Below are 25,471 nucleotides of genomic sequence, written 5' to 3' on the forward strand. Positions count from 1 at the left end.
GAAACACTACATACAAATAGACAACATAAATAAAATATAGCTAATGTTGGAAAGTAGTTTGCTGCTGGATAAGTCAATGTATTAGTCTAGGAATATTTTTTAAATAATATTTTTTTATTTCTAATGTGTAGTTTGCAAAATTAAATCCCCTTTTAATCCGCTATATCAGTCAGCAATATCACCCACAGCTCCCAGACATTTTTCTGATGTTCAGACAGTGGTCGCACACATTGTACCCATTTAAACTGAATCATTTAGCCTGGATGTGGGTTTATTTTTTTTTAAAAAAATCAATAAACTAGGAGCTATACTTATGTAATAATGTGAAATGCACTGCTGATAGTTCTGCTCTTTCTCTGTCTTGGTTTAGGGAGGGGTTGTGATGTCTGTAGAGTCCCTCTGCTACCTAAAGCAACCTACAGTTTGTTGTATTTCATGATTACACCAGTAGAGGTCGATTTAGTTCCCCTTATTTCAAGTGTCAATTGGACTGCTGTGTGTGATGCACTGCCATGGCAGAAAAGTAGCTATAAAAATCAATATAAAATATCAATCTGGTATGTACATACACAGACACACTCCCATTATCCTCCTCTGAAAAGCAGGATTGATGCCTGCTTGTGCCCTTAAAAGAAATTTAATGCAGATACAGTACATAAAGGTGAAGAGAGAAAGAGTGAAAACATAAATAATTTAAAATACATTCATAAAAAACAGGGAGTGAGAGAGATGATTGGGTATTTGATATGACATTCAAGATATAAAACCAACAGTTTCCATTTGTAGAAAGTAATCACTCATGCATTGTACTCAAGTCATTTTATGGTACTTGTTTACTGGGTTTTTTTAATTTTATGCGAGACCTACTTTATATGAACAAAAATCTAGTTGTTAAAGTTTCCAAATAAATTATTTTCTACCCAATGTCAAAAACCTGTACACATTTTGTTGTTTTCTTTGAATCTTTTGCCTGTCTAGTAAGATTAGCATAAATCAAGCCTATATGGGGGATTCACAAACACAATTTATGGCTATAATAAATGTAAAATCACAGTGGTTATCCACTGTAACACATTATTATATGAATTTAAAGAGGATATTTCTCCAATATGTTCTTTCTTAAAACAGAAATTGATTAAATGTCTCATTTTTGTCTATAAGTGTACCTACTCTCAAGAATTGTTGTTTGAGCTTCTCCGTTAGTTTATCTAAATTTTAAGAGATTGACAACAATATTAGAAGGCATGATCATGTTTCTTAATTGTTATACAGGCTCACAATCTACTGATAATGCTCTCAAGCTTATATGGCTTGTTGGCAAGTATCACATCAATATGGTTAGAGTGCTTCAGATTACATTGAATATCCGTCTGTCTTTGACTATAAAATAAAAACGAACAAGAAAGCTATTACAGCCTCTCAAATATTTAGTAAAATGTATCTAATAATAACAACGTGTATTATATCTGGGTTTTCATCTCCCTCGTGCAGTTTAATGTATGCATTGATCTTTATGTTATTTTCTTTTGTTGTATTTAATTTTATTATTTAACATGTGATGTTTAAAGATAATCTTTAAATGTATATAATAAAATATGTTTCTGTGAAATATGATCAATAAAAAACAAAAATACAGTCATGCAATGCTTTGAGTCGCCTCAGGAGGGCAGCAGCGCGTACTTACAGTGGAGATTACGGTACCGGAAACAGACAAGAGGAACAGGAACAAGAAGAAGAAGAAGCTCTCCTCCGCTAGCTAGCTAGCTACTGCTGGGAAGTAGCGACAAAATTTCAAGGTATTGTGAATTATTAAACGATATTACTCGTATATGACTGTATATACACGTCGATAGGAGACAATAAAATTAAACAGCACTCGACCCGGATGTGTGTATCCGATATAAATGCACCTAAAAGGTTGACGTTGTCTTTGTTTTGATTCGTGTTGTCGACACTCAGGCTTCAATGTTGTGTTTTTCATCGAAGGCCCGAACTGTTGTGACTTGTGATTTCCGCTGTTGCGTTGCTGTCAAACAGAAGAGCTATGTACTAAAACGGTTATAACGTTATGTGATTGCTATTATACATTGAATTCAGTGGTTTAAATGCGTGAAATGTCATTCTGTCAACTCACAATGTAATCTCTCTGTACTCGTTTAGGATATTACCATAATGAGTTATGCAGAGAAGCCGGAGGACATAACAAGGGAAGAGTGGATGGATAAACTCAACAATGTCCATATTCAGAGAGCTGATATGAACAGGCTCATAATGAACTACTTGGTGACAGGTGAAGTACCGATTATTTATTTCTCAAAGTTTGTTTTCGGTTGTCTGTAAAGATTAATTGCGCAGATATGCACGGTGCTTGGATGTGAACTGTGCAGGGTTTCACCACGGTTTCTGTTCAACAGAGGGCTTCAAGGAGGCAGCAGAGAAGTTCAGGATGGAGTCCGGAATAGAGCCCAGTGTTGACTTGGATTCCCTAGATGAAAGAATTAAGATCAGAGAGATGATCCTGAAGGGACAGATCCAGGACGCCATAGCGCTGATTAACAGTCTGCACCCAGAGCTGCTGGATACGAACCGTTACCTCTACTTCCACTTACAGGTAAAATAACAGAATGCCCGTCACTTTGTAGACATCTATGTTTTGTGCTCTTAACAACTCATTCTGCTGGTCTTCTCTTGTTTTCACTGACTGTTGCAACCTCTGGCTTTTTATATTTGCAGCAGCAGCACCTGATCGAGCTGATTCGTTTGAGGGAGACCGAAGCCGCCCTTGAATTTGCCCAGTCTCAGTTAGCAGAGCAGGGGGAGGAGAGCCGAGAATGTCTGACCGAGATGGAGAGGACACTGGCCCTGCTGGCATTCGACAACCCCGAGGAGTCACCCTTTGGAGATCTGCTCAATATGATGCAGAGACAAAAGGTAGGGTCAAAGCATATTAGTAAAGCTTATACTTCTCTTGTCTTGCACTTGGTTTTTCTGAATTTATATTTCTTAAGAATCAGTTCAAACTGCATGGCACCTGTAATTCACACTAAGTTAAAAAAGCTGTACCATTCTCTGCAGCATGGGGACACTGTTCAGTGTTAGTGTAATTAATAACATATAAAGGAGGACTTGATGTCAGGCTATGATCCACTGTCCATATTTATAGTATACAAAGCAGTAACATGTCTTTGTCCGTGTCTTTCAGGTATGGAGTGAAGTGAATCAGTGTGTGCTAGACTATGAAAACAGAGAGTCGACACCCAAGCTGGCCAAGCTCCTGAAGCTACTGCTGTGGGCTCAAAATGAACTTGACCAAAAGAAAGTGAAGTATCCCAAAATGACAGACCTCAGCAAGGGAACCATCGAAGACCCAAAATAAGGACCCCCCAGTGAAAACATACCACGACATTACAAAATGGACACATTTCCTTTATCTATTTATACCCCAACAAACTGACTCATATAGAGTACAACCTTTTCTTTTTTTGTAAGGGTTGCTTTTTGATACTTTAATAACTTAGAATGTGCAAACTGGATCGATGGCATTTTAAAATGACCTCTCACACTATAGTAACATGCAGACCATTATTTACTTGGTATTATGATTTACATATTTGTTTATGTAAAATTAGTATAATTCAGTTACACTAGTTTTTCTGTCTGTTGGCAGGGAAAGATGTTGGCATAGGAGGTCGTGAATAAAGCCTAAATTAGGCTGTCACTTTCTGTGTGTGACCAGTTTGATGTTCAGGGAAAATGGTTGGCTCGGTGTGCACTGCCTCAAATAAACACACACTTTTTTCCTTACAGAAGACATACACATTTCAACTAGTAGTTTTTAGCTGGTACTCTATGTGACGGCAATAGCCAAAGCAAGATACTTGGGATCTTTCAAACTACTGTGACTTGAAAGTTAGATTCAGCGTAGGACTCGTACTGCATTACTGCTTGATACATTATAAAACGATGCTGACATAGACAAGAACAGAGAAACTTTTATCGCGGTAGCACATAACAAGCGGGACAAGGCAAGATTCCTGGAATGCTAAATAAGTTTGCAGAATACTGTGACTGTGCGAGCTTAAAGGCAACCTCAGTTTCATACGTTATAAAATACCACGGATAATATTAAAAGATGTGAATGGTTAAATCTGTGTCCACAGACTTGGAGACACTTTTACAGATGGATTATTTACATGTATGGAATAAGTAGCTCTTTTGCAAAATTTGATGTGCTTTTTTTGCTGGGATATTATTTTGCAATAAAAGTGAATTTTTAAACTGCGCAAGTCATAAAGGACTTTAAAGCTTGGTGTGTTTTTAATCCTGGGATTTTCAAAGTGGTACAGCAGCAGAGGTGGGACAGTAACTCAAGTACTGTACCTGTGAACAATTTTGGAGTACATTTACTTTAGTGTTTCCATTTTATGGCACTTCACTACATATGAGAGAGAAATATTGTACATTTGACTCCAGTTATACGACAGCTATGGTTACTGGTGACTTTGCAGAGTAATTTTTCTCACAAAAATATGATCAGTTTATGATATATGATCCACTGTTTCAGACTAAACCCAATTACCTAAATAGTTAAAATAAGCTCCACTCTGGCCAGCTGCAATATGAAAAATAATAATCCTATCAAATGTATATTATTGGGTGCAGAATTGAGAAGAAAGGTTTCACATTCTTTAAAATGTAGAGGTAGCAATACCATTATATTAAAAATACTCCATTACAACTAAAGGTCCTTTGTTGACAGTGCCACGTAAGTACAAGTATGATTACAAAACATATCTAAGTATAAAAGTGAATGTACTCAGTGCAGAAAAATGGCCAACGTGAGTGTCATATCATCATACTTCATTGGAGTACTATTACTGATACATTAAAGTGCTTTCTTGGCAATTGGAAGCAGTGGAGCTTTTTAATTATGCAATGTACTTTTTGTGTATTATAATAGTACATCATATTTTATGAGTTCACATGTTTGTTTCGTAAAATCAACCTGTAAAGTAGTAAATAAATCTGTCAAATAAATGTGGAATATTTAACTCTGAATAGCAGTGGAGTAGATGTATAAAGAAGCATGAAATGGAAATACTTAGCCTAATAAATATGTTCAGTTATTCCATAACTATTAATAAATACTTTAACATAAAAGATACAAATGATCTTTACTTAGGTAAAATGTGTAGAAAGTAACTCAAGTACTTTACAAAAGATTTTAACATTTCAAGCCCATTTTCATATATACAGCTTATTTGCTTTTTAGTTTAAAATTCACTACAAAGACAAGAAAATAATAACTAAACATTAAAAGAGATGTGGGCTAATAGTAGAAGATAATAACTATTAAGTTCTTATACAATGTACGCATTTTTATATATTAAATACAATGATTATAGTAACAGTCTCTCATCTTCTATAAAGCACCTTTCCTCAAACAACTCTTCCCTAATCCTTATTTTTGAGTCACTTTCTCTGTGGATTTTACTTCTTGAATCATACTTTTCCATTTTATTCAATTTGGAGACTTAGTTTTTTTCCACCCTTTATCTGTTTCAATGCTGTGATTCTCAAGATTGCGAATAGGTATTTTTCATCTTGACTAAGAGTAGCTGAAGGCGTTCCCAAACTGATGTGCTCTGCTTTTAAATACAGAGTTGTTTTTTTTAATCTTCCATCAATGTAAATACTTTGAACCAATATGTATTTAATACTTTACACGAGTAGAAAATATGTAAATAGTTAGCATGGTCTTCTCCACAGTTCCTCAAGCACTGAGCTTGAGCTCTTCTATTTTGAGATAATGTCTGGAGTCAAGAAGTAACTCATGTTTATCCTCCAAGCAAATTCCCCCAAAAATAAGGAACTGATAGTTTTGTGCATTTCAGTGAACATCTGTTCCCATTTTGTATCTGTTATTTATATTTCCAACTCCTCTTCCCTTTTTTCATCATGATATTGGTTGTATTTCCTTGTTTGCCTTGTAGAATTTAGTATGCTTTGCTCAACTTGTTTTTGTGTTTTCCATTATAGCTCATAATATGTTTCAGAGGAGGATGAAAGTACAGTATTTTTAGTACTTTCCACTTTGTACTACTTTATACTTCTACTCCACTACATTTTGGAGGCAAGTACAGTATTTTCGCAGATTTGCAGATTTAGATTAATACAAAATATAAATCAATTAATGAATTAAAATAGTATTAAAATTTAAGCTACCCAGAAGTATAATAAGTAATATAAATAAGCCCCACCTTTACCAGCAACACTGAAGTGATGCACACATCACATCACTAATCTAATAATATATGATTCTGAATGGGCACTTCTGCATAATGTGTAGCCTACTTTACTTTACTTTATTTTGATGCAAATACTTTTGTGTTACTTAAGTAAGATTTTGAATGCAGGACTTTTACATGCAGGACTTCCCCCATCACTGTGTATCACATGTATAACTTGAGTAAAGGATGTGAGTACTTCCTCCAGCACCATCCACCCTGTATGGAGCAGCTAAAAGTTGTGCTAAATGCAGAGTCTTATATAACGACTGCCTGCTATCTTACACTGCCAGGGGCAGACGGACCATTTAAACAACCTTGTAGGCACACTGCGCATATCTGTGCTCCACACAGCAGCTCCTCAGCACGGGCACCGTCACGTCTCCATCCGGCAAGGACGGGTCAGGAGGAGACTACATCCTGGTGCTCGGGCGATGCTCCCATAGACGACACAGTAACATTTCTATATTGCACCGTCATGACTGGAGAGGGACCAGAGCCAGAGCCAGAGGCGTCTCTCTGGCGTATTGGATGATACGGAATCGGCAAGGAAAGACAGTTGAAACCGGTTTTGGGGAATACTAAAGAGAAAACACTTCCAGATTAACCCTACCGATCAAAAGAAGAACTGCGTGGCCGGCGGCAGGAGGAGACTGTGGTGAGAAAAACTGACACGTGGATTACTCCTCCTAGGGCATCAGGAAAAACAGACTCCCTCCTCCAGCTCAGTTCCGTGACCATCGCCTGCTGTGTTCCCGTCAGCCCAGCCGCACAGGTTATGGACCAGAGTTACGCGTAGAGATATGATTGCGCACACACTTTATGATAAGGTCTGATTTCTGTCTACTTTTCTCTGACTGATTGACCGGAAACGCATCGAAAGTAAACAGCCGAGGCGGTTGAGAGGAGGCTGCTGGTAACTCGCTGTTGAATGGCAGTTATTCAAAAATATGGCAAGAACTATAGTCCAGATTTGGTCTGTCACAAGGAAAACCATCCGTCTGACAAGATCGGAGCTGCTGGGTGTCACAAGAAGTGGCCTGAACACAACACCAACTGGTCAAGGTAAGGCTTTAATCCCAGCAGAGACACATTCAACAGTGCTGCTTCTCTTTTTCTTTCCTCTTTAATCACCAACGTCTTAGCTACTTAGCAGGCTAACTAATGTCCCCAGAGAAATGTGATTAATCCAAATCAATACCGATACTTTTTGAGCAACTCTTTCCTCTGTAACCCTCTATGTTCCTCTATCAGTAATACAGCCATTTTGCAATTAAAGCACTTCAACATCTGGGGGTAAAATGACACGTATCAACTATGGCGCTTCATATAGCAATACTCTTAAGATGTAGTGGCAGTGCCACATAGATCAAATGGCTCCTGAAGTAGGAAGTAGTCACCATATTGTTTTGGCTCCATCCTCTTAAAGTCATTTCCTTGAATTTCAGCACATGAAATCCCCCAAATTATAGCTGACACATGTATGAATTTAAGTTAAATGGAGATAGAAGAGACTTTAAAGGGAAGCTAGGCCCATTTTCATAAATTCATACATGTTACTACTGTGGCCAAAGACAGTCCAAAAAATATTGTTAAACATGAACAACACTTTCACAAGTCCAAAAACTAGAGTGCTAAACCTTAAATTTGTGATGTCATAGGGTATGGAGTAGGGTCAACTTACACTTCTTTTGGTTGTCTGGCTTCACTAACCCTAACAATGATGTAGCCTCCTTCATATTATATGAGATAAAACGGTGATGATAATTATCTGCGGGAATGTTATTTTTCATCAGAGTGAAATGTCAACAATAGCCTATAATCTTGAATGGGTGGGGGAAGAAATCGATACAGCACAGTTTCACGCTATTTTTGTGTGGCAGTATCGTATCGTCACACAGCGCCAAGTATCGATTTTTTTAATTACATAAATTACTACATCACAAATACAAATTAAACATCAGGTAGCCTGCTAGAATAATGAATAAATACATTTTGCTGCTGCAAAAAAAAAATGTCTGAACAGATGTTGGCAATGTTTTCCTTTGGGTAATATACCCCAGTATATCGCAATATGTGTTGTCGCAATACTTAGCATATCACAACATGTTTAAAATCGCAATAATATTGTATCGTGATTTAGATATTGTGATAATATCATATTGTGGATCCTCTGGTGATTTCCACCCCTAGTATTTAGTCTGGAGCTGCTCCATAGACAATGCATGGTGATATATGTTGTAGATGACGTCAAGGGCACCTTAGGGAAAGTCCTGAGTACAGACTGAATCACAAGGATAGTTTACAATGACTTCAGGGTAGAAAATCTATGTGTCGCATACATAAAATCATATGACTCTTAGCAAACACTGCCTCAATTGGCTGGTTTTAAGTAGTCATGGGAATCACCAGAGGATCTACGATACAATATTATTGCGATTTTTAAATATGTTGCGATATGCTGAGCATTGCAATAAAATTTATTGGGATTTATTACCGTATTTCAGCTGTAAATTATGTTCCCCAAAGAAAAACTTTGTCAACATCTGTTATATCCAATACAATAAAGTTTTTAGTCTCACTTCAGACTTTTTTTTTGTAGCAACAAAATGTATCTAGTGGATTTAAGATTTAAGCTACCTAAAAATGGACCACCTAAAAATACATATATATATATATATCAGTTTATATCAGTTGTTATATCAAAGCCACCAAACTCCTTTAACAGAAACAGTAATGTTACTCAGCAGAGCACTTGAGATGCTGGGTTACTGCGGCCTCAGTTGGTTAGTGTGTAAGTTAAAGTGGAGCAAATATTCAAACATAGTTTACACTTACACTAATAATGATTGTTTTATAGGTGCCTGAAATACATTTAGCTGCGGCCCTGTCCACAGCAGTACGTTGGTTATCGTCCGTGCTGGTAGATTTGGTTTATAAAAGGTGATAGCAAAGCAACAGAGTTCATAAAATAAGCATAGCAGAAACATGAGGATGGTGGGACCAAAGTTTATTACTATATGTCTTTAAAAGTTACAGTTATGGCTGAAAATGACAACAGAAAGAAACAAGGTTGCTGACTTTACATATCTCCGCATTTAAAATTAATTACCAGTTGTCCACCTGGAAGTGATTGCTGTTATGTCATGGTGATTTTCTATGGGTACATTTTCATGTTCACAAATATTAATTGAACTTTCCTAATCCAAGGGAATACATCATTGGACTTCTTGAATATGGTTGTGTTCCCCTTTAAAACATGTTGCATGTAGTGCAGACAAACTTGGAGCAGTGCCTTCCCTCCCAAAGTTAGATAAGACCTCCTTAACTGGTTTTAAGTCCAAAGTTTGCCCCCACACATTGCCTCTGCTCAATCTATTCTGTTCTCCCTCTCGTGCAGGCCTGTAGCGAGGGTATGGACAGTGGTGCTGCTGCTTGGGACATGCCTCCTCTACTGCGCCCGTGTGGCGATGCCCATCTGTGCCGTCAGCATGGCGGAACAGTTCAGCTGGAGCAAGAGGGAGACCGGCATGGTGCTGGGCAGCTTCTTCTGGGGCTACTGCTTCACCCAAGTGCTCGGAGGCTACGTCAGCGACCGGTGAGGAGCACTGGAGCTAAAACAGTAGTCATGTTGTAAGATAACAGTGGCCCTGGTGAACTGAACTCTCCTGTGTGTTACCCGGATGAATGCTGACAGTCAAGCTTGTTTTCAGTTGGCACCTGTTTGAGCTTTCTGCTCATCAAGTGTCATTTGCATGAGGACATTATTGGCAGTGACGCAAACAGCCCGTTTGTGTTTGCTCAGAGTTAACTGATAAAACAGTGAATGAAGCGAGATGTTTCCTCTGTAAACACACAGTGTCATCAACAGAAGAGAATTTATTTACTTCAGAACTGCCACACCAAAGCTAATAGTAGCAAAAGTGTAATTTTATTTGTGTAAGTGTAACAGAGAAAATGTTTATGGTGGGAAAACAGTGCTACTAGTGTTACGAGACATCCAAGAGGTCAAAGTTGTGCCACCTCTCATAACGTTTAGCTGATAAAAGCAACTCTAAGGTTAAAGATTATTCAGTATGTCTGTGTCCTGTGTCCACAGGGTGGGAGGTGAGAAGGTCCTCCTGCTGTCTGCAGCAGCCTGGGGGTCGATGACGGCCTTCACGCCCATCCTGGCCCACTTCTGCTCCCAGCCAATTTTCTCCATGACACTGGCCCGCTTCCTCATGGGCTTGTTGCAAGGTGAGATGGACAGTGTGAATGAGACGAATCACATCTCGAGGTTACTGTAAGTCGTTGAGGTGAAACATAATCCAGACCTTGAAAAATGAGTGTATGTGGTTTTTTTTTCAAAGTCCGGAAAGGGCATATACATTCATCTATTTTTAAAGTCTGCTGTCTGTGTTAGGGGACTGGATACAGGCAGACAACGTGAAAGCACATATAGACATGTTAAAGTCATAGTGTTGTTTTTCTCTAAAAGTACATTGTATGGTAAATTTTTATGCAGTGTGACAGTCTTGTTGAAAGACACTTTAAACTGAAAAGCAGTCCAATTTTTGTATTTATCTAAAGAATAAATTGATGACTTATTAATTTATTGAGTAACCATATCTAAATAAAATAGTCATTCATTTCCTCTTTAGATAAATACAAATTGAACTGTTTGTTTATTGAGTAACCATATGGGCAGTACAGTGGTACAGTGCTTAGCATTGTCTCTTCACAGCAAGAGGGTTTCTGGTTCAAACCCGGGGTGGGGGTCATTGTGGGTTTTCTCCGGGTACTCCGGCTTCCTCCCACAGTCCAGAGACATGCAGGTTAATTGGTGGCTCTAAATTTGCTGTAGGTGTGAATGTGAGCGTGAATGGTTGTCTGTCTCTATGTGTCAGCCCTGTGATAGTCTGGTGACCTGTCCAGGGTGTACCCCGCCTCTCACCCAGTGTCAGCTGGGACAGGCTCAAGTCCCCCTGTGACCACCAACAGCATAAGTGGCTACAGAAAATGATTGAATGAGTAACCATATGACATTCAAGCCTCGTTTCAACCCAGCAGTCCGGTTAAGTTTGTTACACATTAAACAGTTTTTTTCCCATTGTCAGAAGCTGTGGATGGTACCAATAAAATCCCTCTGCTAGCACACAGATCTGATACTAAAAGTTTGAGCTAGAAACACATCAGTCTGTTGATTGGTCAAGAGAGAATCATCACTCGTGCTTTACAAGGACTCAGTGCACGATCCTGCTGTTTTTAAATATCCCATTGATTGTGGCATGGACTGCAAGCACTCCTTTTTGTTCTGAGAATGTTAGCGTGTGACCCCGTTGTGTGGACCATCAAGAAGGTGCAGACATTCCTCTGCATCGCCGGTGAAAAGCAAATAAAGGGAAAGCTTAATGGAGCAGTTAGTAACAAACACTCTGCCTACATTAAGAGTGCGTTAAACAGATCTACCATTTAGAGACATGTCTTTAAATTCATTTTAGCAGCACGCACTTGTTTCAAAACCTAGGTGCTTATGTTTCAGCCCGTGCCAAATTATTTGCTGTGTCCTTCACTCCTGCCCTCATTTCCCCTCAGATTTATATGTTTGTCTTGTGTGTTGAGGGTGGTAAAATCCTGGTTTTATTGCCTTGTTTATTCCTCCCTTTAATTTCTTCCAAACGCTAACCAATTATGTTTTGTGTCCTGATTTCAGGAGTTCATTACCCTTCTTTGGCGAGCCTGTGCTCTCAAAAGGTGGTGGAAAGCGAGAGAGGCTTCCTCATGAGCACCGTGGGTAGCGGTTCCTACCTGGGGTGAGTCAAGCGTTATGCAATAAATGGGGATTGTGGGAAAGAGATGAGTGTTTCCTCCGAGGAAATCGCTGTTGTCAAGTGCAAAGAGGAGGGCTTCATTTGAAAGCAGTGCAGATTGTGATATGAAATATTGATTTCATTATCTATATGCAGATGTGTAGACAGTTTTATTATGACATCCTGGTATTTGTTTGCATTCAAAGTTAAGCTCATGGAGTGTATGCGTCTACTCGATAAGAAGGGTGTGTTTTTTTGACTTGTCGTGTCTTGTTGTGACCTTTGATTCTCGCCAGCACTCTGGTGATTGGGGGGGCTGGCTCCCTCATGTTGGACCTGTACGGCTGGCAGAGTGTTTTCTACGTGTCGGGTCTCCTCTCAGTCCTGTGGGCCTACTGCATGTGGAAATATCTGCTCAAAGGAGAAGGCAAGCGAGGCTTTTAAATGTGTCCACGGTATCTTGCAGCGGCTTATTTGTACAAGAGGAGTCAGTGTCCTCTTGTGTGCTCACGTGTCTGTGTTCGTCTGTGTTTGCAGGCCCTATCATCACCCTGGAGTCCCTGGGAAGCGGTGGGCCCCAGTCCAAACTGTCCAAAAGACACTGGTTACGGCTCCTCAAACAACCTGCAGTCTGGTGAGATAAAGATAAAGGAAGTGTGTGGAGTGTGTGCGAGTGCAAGTGCAAACCTCTGTGTATATGTGTGCATTCTGTACTCTGTGTAGCTCCCTCGCCCGTAGGCATAGAAATTTAGAAGAATAATTTAAAAGGAAGAATGTAGAAATGTATAAATCACAGTTTCTGTACACGATGATCCAGCTTTTATATGCACCAGATTTCAGAATAGCGAGCCCAGTCTCTGGCTGCCTTTAATGTCTCTCCTATCGAGTTCTGACGTGTCCTTCCAGTCTCTCCCTATTGCCTGGATATTTATATACTGTAACGCAACTGATATGCTCCATTTCCAGTGACAGGGAGAACCTCTGTGGTTTTATTTGACGTATCTGATCCACCTTGAGAGAAACCGGTTCGATGATAGTTTGATGGCTGTGAGCTTAAAATAGTCACAAACTCTTGATCCTTTCAATCACATGCCACTTGTCTCAACACGAGTATGACTCATATACGAAAACAATAGATGACGAACATGTGGCACAGACACAGGTTTCAGTCAAATCTTGAGAAGGAGCTCAAAGAAATGGGACGATGCCTTTGTTAACGACAACACCGTGCAACCTTTGGTATATCTACAGTTTTTATGAACATAGTTTCAATGTGCTTATTTTGTTTGTTTCTCTCTCTTCATTCTGAACAGTGCTGTGATCGTTACACACCTTTGCACAGCGAGCACCTTCTTCACTCTTTTGTCATGGCTGCCAACATTCTTTAAAGACACTTTCCCAGATGCCAAGGTAACCTTATGTGAACTTTTGATCACATATTTGACCCCAGGATAATAGGAATAAGTAAAGTAAATAGCCACGAGGGTTGAATTCATATTAACATGACTAAGTGTCTACTGTGAGACTGTACTTGGGCGTAGCAGTGCTTTGGGCTAACAACAGCTAACAGCTATTGCTTATGTCAATCAGCAGCCCAGTCACCAGAAGAGAATGTTGGCATTGTACGTCTCTGGATACCACAGATACATTTCTTTTGCACTTTTGTACGTACCATATCATAATTTCTGAAGTGACGTAGAAGGCCTATATGAGCGGGCTTTGTTATCGGGAGGTGGAGTGGATGGTGGATGCCTGACATCCACCATCCAGCCACGCTGTCCAACAAGTCCAACAAACAACAAAACAGATTTTTTTTTAACAAGTCATTGCCGTGTTTCAAGCGCGACTAATGCCACAAAAAGTGGTTGTTTTTTACCGAGATGTGACTGCCTTTCCAGCGGGGTTTGTGCCCTCAAATTTGGTATTTTAAGCCAAAGAATGATCTTTTCCTAACCATAACCAAGTAGTGTTTGTGCCTAAACATAACCACACATTAACCACAGTGTTGTTGAAATGCTGTGATACATTTTAAAGTATCCGCTACATCTGCCACATCGTAATGTGCAAATTTCGTGGTTTGCAGAAATGTACAATGCCATTTTTTCTTGTGATTGGGTTGTAATCACGTATGACGTTAACCATGTTCACCATCTTAGTTTGGCCTGTTTGCATGCTAACATTTACTAATGAGCACTGAACACAAAGTACAGCTGGGGCTCGTGGGAATGTTATTAGTTTTGCAGTTTTGGTCATAAGTATTGGACACATTTAAATTTAGACCTTATGGTGGTGCTTGAGGAAAAGTAAGGTGACTACAGACATAATGGTGCATCAGTTAGAAACCTGAAAATTTAATGCCAATCTACCTGGTAGATGCAGAGTTTTTTACAGGGTAAATAAAAACTTTTACGTGCTGGTGGCATTACGTAGATTAAAAAGTCAGGGATCATCAAAGTCATTGGATTCATCCTCTGGGAACCATGGATAGCTGATATCTCAAATTTCATGGCAGTCTACTTAATCGAGACATTTCAGCCGGATGGCAGTGCGAGATAAAAATTTAGGAGATGTCTGATGATGTCTGTACCAAAGAAAATATGTTGTCTCTCCAGGGTTGGGTGTTTAATGTCATTCCGTGGTTGGTGGCCATCCCGTCCTCCCTCTTCAGTGGCTGCTTATCTGACCACCTCATCAGTCAAGGTAGGGCGACTGATGATGAGCTGATATCAGAATTCTTTTTAGTGACAATGCAGCTGTGTAATTGCCTGTTCTTATCTCTCTCCTGTTCCCCACAGGCTTTGATACAGCCTCTGTGAGGAAGTTGATGCAGGTACGATATTTGACAGTTGCCTTTTTAGTGCATGTGTATGCTATTTGTTAACTGTATGAATGTCTCTTTATACTCCAACATAATGAACTGTGTAACATTGTATTTGATTTGTCTTTGTGTGCACTTGTTCCTTAGTTTTTCTCCATGGGTGTGTCCAGTGTGTTTACCCTTCTTCTGTGTGGCAACACCACCTTCCCCTGGGCTGTAGCATTTGTGTCTGCCACCATGGGCCTCACCACCTTCAGTCACAGGTACTGGCACCTAGAATATCTGTACACTGTTATCTCTCACCCTGAAACCACCACCTTTTATTAGATTTAAATGTGGTGTTGCCCAAGGCTCATTTTTGTGTTTTGTATTGCTGCCTTGAAACCATTTTAAAACCATTACATTCATTTCCAGTGCTATAAGTACTGCAGCACTTAGCAGCCTCTGAGACATGCTGAATTCGTCAAGAAAGTTGGTTAAAGCTATTTTTTCTTGTGCATGCCTCAGGTGAACAAAGAATTTCAGAAACTGAGAAAATTCTTGATGAACAGGAGTCACAGAGGTCTGTGTGTAACAACAGCACAACTATATCAGTTTATAAGCTCTGACGCAACTCATGCAGTATAATCCAAGTCTCATTTACCCAGGCAGATGCTCAGTACTCACAAAAAAATTACTATATAAAACACAAATTGCAGGTGCACTACTCGTCTGTGCCAAGACTTTTTATGCAGAAATGTTTGTGTTCGGGAAGTACTGAGCATATGACATGGTAAATGAGACTTGGGTTAAACAGCACGAGTTGTGTTAGAGTTTGTAAACAGATGTTTTTAATATAGTTTTGCTGTTGTTAATCGCAGACCCCTACGACTCCAATTGATCAAGAATGTTTACTGTACTCCTCCATATTCATTGTAACATAGGGTGAGTAACTGACATGCAAATGGTCATATGAGAGGGTGAATTATTCCTCAAGAGTGCAAAATATTCCACCACCTCCCACCACGAAGTGTGTCCCAGGCTCCACTGAGCTTAACTAGGGTAGAATTGGCAGCATCTCAGCTTATATTAGGCTTCAGTTAGAAACTTTGGTCTGCTGTTTGACCCACCAAGCGCCTCTGATTCACTGAATGTCTCTGTGTTTTGCAGACTTAATCTAACCACATAAGGAAAATTGCCAAATGTATTATTCTTTAAAAGGTCATGGCTGCTAAAAATGGGTCACTGATATTAACTGTCATTTTTAATGAGACTTTCATATCCAGAAAGTTTTTAGAAATCATTACTCAAATGGAGGTAAATAGTACATTGTTGTGGACTATATTCAAGTGCAGATTAAAGGAATACTTCGCCACCCAGATGACCATTTGTATATCAGTTACTTCTTTCTTAATGAACTGAAGTCATAGACAGCTGCATTTAACAACAGCAAAACTATATCAAAACACTATACTACAAACTCTCACACAACCCCAGACTCCATTGACAAACAGTAATTTTACTTCATTGAACAATAAAGCTGCTGGTCTGCCGCTGTTTGGATCAGTGCGTTTGTGTTATTGTGTGACTTTGGTGAATCCTTAAAAACTAAGCCTTTAAAACACTAAAGTCAAGGCAGTGGTGGACCAGCAGTTCCCAAGTTCAGGGAGTAAAATTACTGTTTATGTAAGTGGAGTCTGGCTTTGAAGAGCATTTAGATAAGTTTAATTAGGTAAATTTCATTCAATGTCTGAAAGGGCTGTCTGTTTGGGAAGTACTGAACAGGCAACTGGATACATGTGACTTGGATTATACTGCACAAGTTGTGTGAGAGTTTGTAAAAAGACACAGACTCATGTTTATAATAAGACAAGATACATATATCAGTAGACTTAAACTTTTATACTGTGAGTACATGTGCTTCACTTTACAAAACAAAAACACAGTTTCATACAAAGAAAGGATGGGTGAATAATCTTGGGTGTTTTGTTACTGAGACACAACCAAACGATGACGAAATGTGACCACAAGTATGGGGAAGCGTCAGCTGTGTGGTTGGTCTTGTTTTTCCTGTTTGGTGCTTATACTGTCGATTGAACAGTGGCCCAATATTTTTAATTGTCTTATTAGTTAATTTCTAATTCAATATGGATGTTTTTTGTACTTCATTTACTTCTCTGATGTTAAAAAGTCATACTAATAAATGCTACTAAATGTAGATTTTATTTCACATTTGTGGAGTCCCTCCAGGTCCACAGTAACATCACTCTGACTGGATATTTGAAAAATTCCAATACCAATACCAAAACCAGTACCCATAAAGTGATACCAATACCAAGAGTACCTCATCTGATACATTTTTTCTACTTTACTCAGTACCCATATGTGAATGAAATTATTCAATTGCATAAAATGCCACCACCACTCCTCCCCATCCAAATGGTTTTTACAAGAATACATTGTAAAAGTGTTCAGATTATTAAAATATATACTCACCAGCCATTTTATTAGGTACACCCGTTCAACTGCTTGTTAACACAAATAGCTAATCAACCAATCACGTGGCAGCAACTCAATACATTTAGGCATGTAGACATGGTGAAGACAGCCTGCTGAAGTTCAAACTGAGCATCAGAATGAGGAAGAAAGGTGATTTAAGTGACTTTGAATGTGGCATGGTTGTTGGCACCAGACGGGCTGGTCTGTCAGAAACTGCTGATCTACTGGGATTTTCACACACAACCATCTCTAGGGTTTACAGAGGATGGTCTGATAGAAAGAGACAATTACAACCAAGGTCTGCAGAAGACCATCTCTGAACCAACAACACGTCAAACCTTGCAGCAGATGGGCTACAGCAGCAGAAGACCACACCAGGTGCCACTCCTGTCAGCTAACAACAGGAAACTGAGGCTACAGTTCACACAGGCTCACCAAAACTGGGCAATAGAAGATTGGAAAAACGTCACCTGGTCTGATGAGTCTGGATTTCTGCTGCCACATTCAGATGGTAGGGTCAGAATTTGGTGTAAACAACATGAAAGCATGGATCCATCCTGCCTTGTATCAGCGGTTCAGGCTGCTGGTGGTGGTGTAATGGTGTGGGGGATATTTTCTTGGCACACTTTGGGCCCCTTACTACCAACTGAGCATGGTTTAAACACCACAGCCTACCTGAGTATTGTTGCTGACCGTGTCCATCCCTTTATGACCACAGTGTACCCATCTTCTGATGGCTACTTCCAGCAGGATAACGCACCATGTCACAAAGCTCAAATCATCTCAAACTGGTTTCTTGAACATGACAATGAGTTCACTGTACTCCAGTGGCCTCCACAGTCACCAGATCTGAATCCAATAGAGCACCTTTGGGATGTGGTGGAACGGGAGATTCTCATCATGGATGTGCAGCCGACAAATCTGCAACAACTGTGTGATGCTATCATGTCAATATGGACCAAAATCTCTGAGGAATGTTTCCAGCACCTCGTTGAATCTATGCCAACAAGAATTAAGGCAGCTCTGAAGGTGAAAGGGGTCCAACCCAGTACTAGCAAGGTGTACCTAATAAAGTGGCTGATGAGTGTATATTGAATAACTGTACAAACAACTTTGTCAAATAGACCAAGCTCAGCCTCAACCCACCACAGATTCCATGGGTTGTAGCTGCTGCGGTAGTGGGCCAATCACATGCCACATTAACTCAAAGAACGCTTGAGGTGATTGGCTGCGAGCAAAATATTACGAATAGTCTTTTGTCCTTGATCTGGGCACAAACAGGATCAAATGCAGGGTTTGTTTGACTGGAGAAGTTTCAAGACGACTCGGTACTGGGTTAAAGGTATCAAGTAGTGATACCCAGCCCTAAATATAACCCCTTTTTTTTTAGCTTACTTTGTAAAGAAAGAAAATGGATTGGTTTCATTCACAATATAGATGCAGTCTGATAGCAGGCTGGGAGCAGAATACAAACTGTCTATGATACATTTCCCTGAACACAGACATTTATTTCCTCCTCTGCTTCTAATCATTTTGTGGCTGAGATTTGTCAGGCCGATTATTGGTATTACACTGATGCAATTCGGAGTCAATTTATGGCTGATGAAATGGCTAATGAAATGTATTACTCTTACAGCGGCGTATCTGTAAATGTTCAAGATCTTGCTCCGTCCTGTGCCGGAGCTTTATTTGGTAAGTTAAAAAGCATTTCCAGAATTTTTATGAAATTTTCATTCATACCAAACATTTCATTTGATCATTTTTTTAAACCACAGCTGCAATTTTGATAAAGTCTTGAATTTTACATCTGTGTATCTGCATTTCTTTTACAGGTGTTATGAATACATGTGGTGCTTTCTTAGGTGAGTTTCAGGCAGGGACGTCGGGAACAAAATACTTGTGATGAATCTTTCACCAGCAGTTGCTAAATTGCACCAATCTATGAAGTGAAATAATTCACCGGCTTCTTTAAATTCAAACTTTGAGCTGGTGTGTCTGCTGTCACGCTGGCGCCTATGTGCCATGCATATTTCATCAAGGGATCATAATGGCAGTGTGTGTCAGATGAATAATACAGGGAACAGAGGATGACAGTTTGTGGTCCTGTGAGGGATGTGTAATGGACTGTGACATTTTCTCTGCGGAAAAACTGAACAGTCACATGGAAGATACTGAGAGCTCTGTTTAAAGCTTTGTGATAATGTACTATTAATGGTGTGTGTGTGTTCTTGTGCAGGGGTCCTCCTGGTGTATTTCTCGGGATATCTCATCGAGGCCACAGGCTCGTGGGCATCCGTGTTTGCCCTTATTACCACAGTCAACCTGCTGGGCCTCTGCACCTTCCTGGCCTTTGCTGAGGCCCGCCGGGTCGACATTGACTCCAGTAAAATCCGCCACCACAACATCCACATCTAAATCATCACGCCATCAGAGGGACTAGCGTGCTAACCCCTCAAGGGAGATACGACCTTGGGCAACCAGCAGCTAGGACATTACCCACATTGGAAAACCAGCCAATGGATGGCAAGTGGCACACGGATAAAGCCCACATATAATGTGGGAAACTTTGACTGGCTCTGTGTCTGGTTGAAGGAGTACTGCAGCCGTTACTGAAAAGCACACAGCACAGCCTGCACACTGTAACTGAAAAATCTTGTGGAGCTAGAGCGTCTAATCCCTAGAAAAACACAGCTGTGTTAGAGGATGCTCCTTTAGTTCAGGGTGGAATGGGAATGACAAGAGTCTACACTACCTCCAGGTCCCAGCTTGTGCAGTACGCGGTGGTTAAACAGGCGCCGGGCTGCTGTTCACGCTCGTCATTTGTTACAGAATGTGTTACTTGGAACGAGATGGAAATTGTAATTCATGTGTTATCATACATGAGAGTGATGGATGTATTAGTCTCAGGAGCTTTTTGACAGCTGTGACAGACCAAGGTGGTGTGTTCTTACCCTGCAGGGGTGGGGGAGGCGGTGTGGGCGCACGTGGGTGACGTGGGGAGAGTCCAGCCTCTCCTACCTGAAGTCTTTTATTAGTACGCCCCACTCACCCATCACTGTCTGAGTGACACCTCATTACCCAGCCACTAATTACTCGGCAGGCGCTCTAATGTCCTGTACGATCTACCGTTTATAGTCCCCCGTCTCCATGGTTACAAGCCCATCTTATTGTTACAGTCGGAGGAGGTGAAAGGCGTCATGGGGAGCTGAACAGCAACACAGCCTTGATGGAGTGTATTCTCCCTGTTTGTTGTCTCAAAGAATATGTTTTGAGTAAGACCAAAGGTAATATATTTTTTTTCTTTCTATGTGGTTGCATGTAATAGAAATACCTCACTTAATTATTTTAAGAACTTATGTATTTATATGGCTTTCTGATTTTTTTTTCACACTTAGGTGACAGGAGAAATAAATATATTAGCTAATATGACCGAAGATTATGTAAGTTATCAACAGTATGATGCAGTATGAATGACCTTAAAGAGAAACTTTGGTATTTTCAACCTGGACCCCGTTCACCTGTGCTTTTTGTCTAAGTGACAGTTTTTAAAGCTGGTCCAGTATTAGGCAAAGACAGCTACAGCCGCAGCAGTGAAGCAAGCTGCACTATTATCCCTGTGGGCATTTGTGCGCCATCTATTTACAACCACTAAAAGTGCTTGTTTTTGCCACTGATAGGCTCAGATGTTTGATATTGTTACAAAGTCTCGCTCAAAGAGAAGTCTCGTTCTGAAATCTCGCACTTTCCCACATCATTGAAATCCGTTACATACGCAACATGTTGAAAATCTTTTAGATAACATTAAGCTATAGTTTCCACCATTGTTTGTACTGCAACAAGTCACCTCCCGCAGGATTTCAGAGCGAGACTTCTCCTTGAACTGTTGGGTCTTTTCCTCAATATTGTCAGACACTTCTAATAACAATCTGAGCCTGTCAGTGACAAAATCAAGCACTTCTAATAGACGTAAATTGATGGTGGACAATTGCCTGTTGGTATTACATTGCAGGCGGCTCTCTCAATACTGAACCAGTTTCAAAAATTATCTTCATCAGTCACTCAGACACAAAAACATGGAAATATGAGGTCCAGGTAAAAACATACCGAAGATTCCCTTTATTAGACTTGTGTGCTTGTCTAGTTTCCTCACTTATTTTCTTTTCTGACCTGCACTTTGGTCCATATTATCATTTTGGTGAAAACTTGATCTCTAACTTTTTTTGCATTAAATCATCCACCTTTATCATCGCACTTAACTTATGATTGTTACCTAGACGTTGGACAGGAAGTGAGTCAGTATTTTAGAGGGAGATAGTTAGCGCAGGATGGTTGTCCATTCACCTGTCACGGTGGTGTCAGAGCTAGTGTCTGTCCATTCTGTCTCATGAAGGCAAAGTTAAACAGTCTCCATGTTACACACTGACACGATGAATGTTGTGGTGGCAGGTGGGAGAGGACTCGAAATCAGGAGAAGATTTGGCGTATTGCTGTAACTGTAAAGTATGTAGCAACGTAAAGCAAGCTGCATAGCTCTGGCTGAATGTTGAAGAGATTGTAGCATTTAGCTTTAGCTCAGTCTTAAGATTTCATTTTCATTCTCAATGCTTACTTGACACGCGTACCTTTAAATCTATGCATTTATTATTTTGTGCCTGATTTAAGCAATGAGAGAAGATTTATTGACTATTGTACATCGCTACATTTTTGCCTTCTTCGTAGGAGTTGTGTTGCTTCTGTGCGACTCGTCATTGTTGTTCACATACGTTTACATTGATGTTTTCTGTAAACACTGGGAAGTGTATCCTTTGGCTGAATATTTTGTCGGTGTAGATTACATTTCTGAAATGCCCGGTATGTTTCTTACATTGTCTTGGTCAGTGGTTACAAAAATTTGGGTATAAGAAATTAACAGGGTTTATTCAAACCTTCCGAATAGGGCCGGGCGATGCGGAGAAAAATAAACTTCACTATATATTTGACCAAATACCTTGATATCGATATTGTGACGATATTTTAGGGTTGACTGTTGGTGCTTTTACAGAATATTTACGCAATGAGATTTTGCTAAATAATCACAAGTAGGTAAATAATATAACAGCTAGAACAGCTTTATAAGTTCAGAAAATGACATCACTTTACTGTAATGCAGCCTTTAAAACCAGGATAAGACACTTGAGATGTTACGCTATCTAGCCTCATATCACAATATCGATATAATATCTATATTTTGCCCAGCCCTATTTCAGAGTAAAGATTCTGTTTAGAGTAATTTATTTTGATATCTGATTGAAATCGGATATCTGCGGCAAATGTCGCTCTGATTCTGTACCTTCACTATGGTTTATAGTGATCATACTCGACTTGTATGCCTTGACCTTTAAGATACACCATTTAATTACATGGTACAAAATACTCAGCCTTCAACATTTATTTTTTTAAAACCAAACGCCCCACATTCCTCAGATGTTTTACTCGCCTCAGCAGATGTGCACTCTTTATAACTGCCTTCACTGCTTGTCCCCTTTTTTTCTGTTTACTGTGCTGACATCCTGCAAAATGTAAACATGTGAAATGACATGTGAAATGACTGAGTTCTGTTCACCAACATATCTCACTGTAGGTTCCTGAAAGCCTTCTGACAAATCCTTTTTGATAACAACGTGTAAGATACGTATGATAAAAAAAAAAAGAATACAACCATTCAAGAAAATGCAGTATTCTGATGCTTTTAAGATGTGTTGTATTTAAAAGCATATATTAACTTTGAATAAAAATATATTTTGTCAGCAGTGGTGAGTTGTGTCAAGTCAGTCAGTTGTGCTGCACTGTCTGTGTGTATTTCCTCAGTGGTGCCACAGAGAGGCAGCATAGTATCGGCAATGAGGAGAGCACATGGTGCCATCTAGTCCCTGAATACTTTAAGCTACATAGAAGGCCTCCATTCTACCATGGTAAAAGAAAGTTTTCATTAATATGACTTAAAGTGAATATTCACGATTATACAACAGATTAATTTCATACACCTGTGTACACAAACAGATAAAGACTGAGGAAGGTTTTGCCACTGTGAAGCTGAGACATTTGTCTGTACATCAGCAGCCAATTCTGCGTATGGATCAGCTGCTGAACATGGTCTAGTGCAGGTCTGTCCTGTTCACACCAGCGGCTCACTACAGGCCCAGATCCCCGAGTCCGGGGCTAGCAGGACGTATGTGGTGGCACCATATGGCAGGATGCTGTGTGCCATGTTGGCTAGCTGGCACTGCCCACGTGCGAATGGCCAGACGCTAGTCAACCCAACCCACTCCCTTCTCATGGGACCGAACGGCTCAGGTTGCCATGGAGACGGGTGGCTTGTGGCTGCCGCGTGGCAATGAAAAGAAAGGGAGGGGGTCACAAGTGAGTGAAAGTAACAAGTCAGATAGAAGTCAGCAGAGTGGAGTGGAGTTGGCAGAGAATTTGGCTTTTGATGTATAGTTCATACAAAAACAGCCACGGCGCTAAAGAGGTGGTCAGTCACTTATTGGAGTGCTCTCGCTGACGGAAAATGGTGTTGTAAAAGCAGACATAATCATGATGAGTGGCCCACTATTTAATTAGCAGAGATGAAACACTGTGAGGGTGAGTGTAGAGGAGAGGGGAGATAAACCCTCCCCCAACTTGTCGGCTGGTAAGAGTAACCCAGTAAAGGCAGGCCCCATCAGAGAGCCAGAGATACATGTAAATGAAATAGCCCCATTAATTAGTAATTAACATCAAGTTAATGACATTTCACTGTGTCGCCATCTCATCCTATGTCCTTCCTCTGTGGTGGAGGGGCTGCCTCTGCGGTCCCTGATCTGAATGCTAATTAGCGCAAAGCTAAACTGCCATATAGGGCTACCTAATAATATAGAGGCCCTGTTTAAGACTGGTCATTGTGTGGGAAGGATTAATGACTTTGTAGTGGTAGATCAGGAGGCTTTATAAGTCTGCCACTCCTTAGAGGGCTGTGATATTGAGGGCCATTGACAGGTTTTATGTGCTAATTGCGTTGCGCCTGTTAGCCTAATGTTGGGTTATCCCTTATGACTTAGAAGAACTTTAACCATTCTCCTACTTTTCAAAAATATATCCAAGAAATATTTCTGTTAAAGGTTCAGTTTGTAGGATTTAGGGGGATATATTGGTAGAGATGGAATATAATATAATAAGTATGTTTCCTTTTGTACATAATCACCTGAAAATAAGAACTGTTGTGTTTTTGTTCAGACCAAAGATTAGTGACGAGATGAGTTGCTTGCAATGTGCCGCTCTGCAATGATCTAAAAACCTGCCGATCCACGCCGATGCAACTAGATGAGACGGTGTATCATCTCTATGCAACAACTCTCTGTACTTCTGTTCTGATTTCCAGCCTTTTTGGCTTATTTTGTGACTGAATATAATTTGTAGCTTGTTAAGATATGAATGAGAACCGTGGTAGTGAGATACTGGCTACAGTTGCATTTGTAGTAGTGATGAAACGGCGAAAAACAATATTATAAATAAGCAGCATCAATTAATCAGTCAATGAGAATGTGTGTGCGTGAGGGGACGTAAGCACATACAGCCAGCAGAAGCAATGACCCACTGTCTGACACTGGCACACCGTGAGGACGAATACAGAGGGCTTGGCGAAGATGGAACTCCTGCCGCAGCAAGCGAACACGCCGTCTGCAGTCATTTTGACTCGACCAGCGGACTTCTCTACACCTGGCTGATGAAACAGGTGACGTGCTCTACATTATAAAACCAGCCATCAGCAATTTGACCAGCTGAGTTGCAGGTGACACCATCAACCAGACTGAGTCAAGCTCAGACGGCCAGTTCACACCACTGCAACTTTTCTCTGCAACGTTCTAAAACGGTTTCGTCTTGTCGCGAATCTTTGGTCTGAACTGGTCTTCAGAATGAGCCTTTTATATCTATGTAGGGAGTAGGCCCTCGTCTGCGGAGATTGCCATGTTGCACCACCTTGTTTCTACAGTAGCTTGGAAGGGAGGAACCCACTGCTGGCTCTAGATGGGGCCATTTACTTTTGTGTGTGGGTGACCGTAGTTAGCAGCCCCTCTGCA

The 25,471-nt window shown here is 40.3% G+C and overlaps 2 protein-coding genes across 2 annotated transcripts; both read left to right on the forward strand.

Moving 5' to 3' along the window:
* The first annotated feature begins 1,707 nt into the window (after window positions 1–1,707).
* LOC117258437 (glucose-induced degradation protein 8-B homolog) lies at window positions 1,708–4,294 on the forward strand. The gene is made up of 5 exons (XM_033629359.2): window positions 1,708–1,796; window positions 2,161–2,290; window positions 2,415–2,611; window positions 2,734–2,931; window positions 3,203–4,294. Exons 2-5 carry the CDS (start codon window positions 2,173–2,175, stop codon window positions 3,374–3,376), a joined length of 687 nt encoding a protein of 228 aa, XP_033485250.1. The 5' UTR covers window positions 1,708–1,796; window positions 2,161–2,172; the 3' UTR covers window positions 3,377–4,294.
* Window positions 4,295–6,720: 2,426 nt separating this feature from the next.
* On the forward strand, window positions 6,721–19,936 carry slc17a9b (solute carrier family 17 member 9b). The gene is made up of 13 exons (XM_033630135.2): window positions 6,721–7,352; window positions 9,688–9,885; window positions 10,387–10,526; window positions 11,983–12,082; window positions 12,376–12,506; window positions 12,617–12,713; window positions 13,393–13,489; window positions 14,692–14,779; window positions 14,875–14,909; window positions 15,045–15,160; window positions 19,012–19,067; window positions 19,208–19,237; window positions 19,612–19,936. Exons 1-13 carry the CDS (start codon window positions 7,219–7,221, stop codon window positions 19,788–19,790), a joined length of 1,401 nt encoding a protein of 466 aa, XP_033486026.1. The 5' UTR covers window positions 6,721–7,218; the 3' UTR covers window positions 19,791–19,936.
* Window positions 19,937–25,471: the final 5,535 nt, after the last annotated feature.

Source organism: Epinephelus lanceolatus, chromosome 8, assembly GCF_041903045.1.
Source record: "Epinephelus lanceolatus isolate andai-2023 chromosome 8, ASM4190304v1, whole genome shotgun sequence".
Classification (NCBI taxonomy): Eukaryota; Metazoa; Chordata; class Actinopteri; order Perciformes; family Serranidae; genus Epinephelus; species Epinephelus lanceolatus.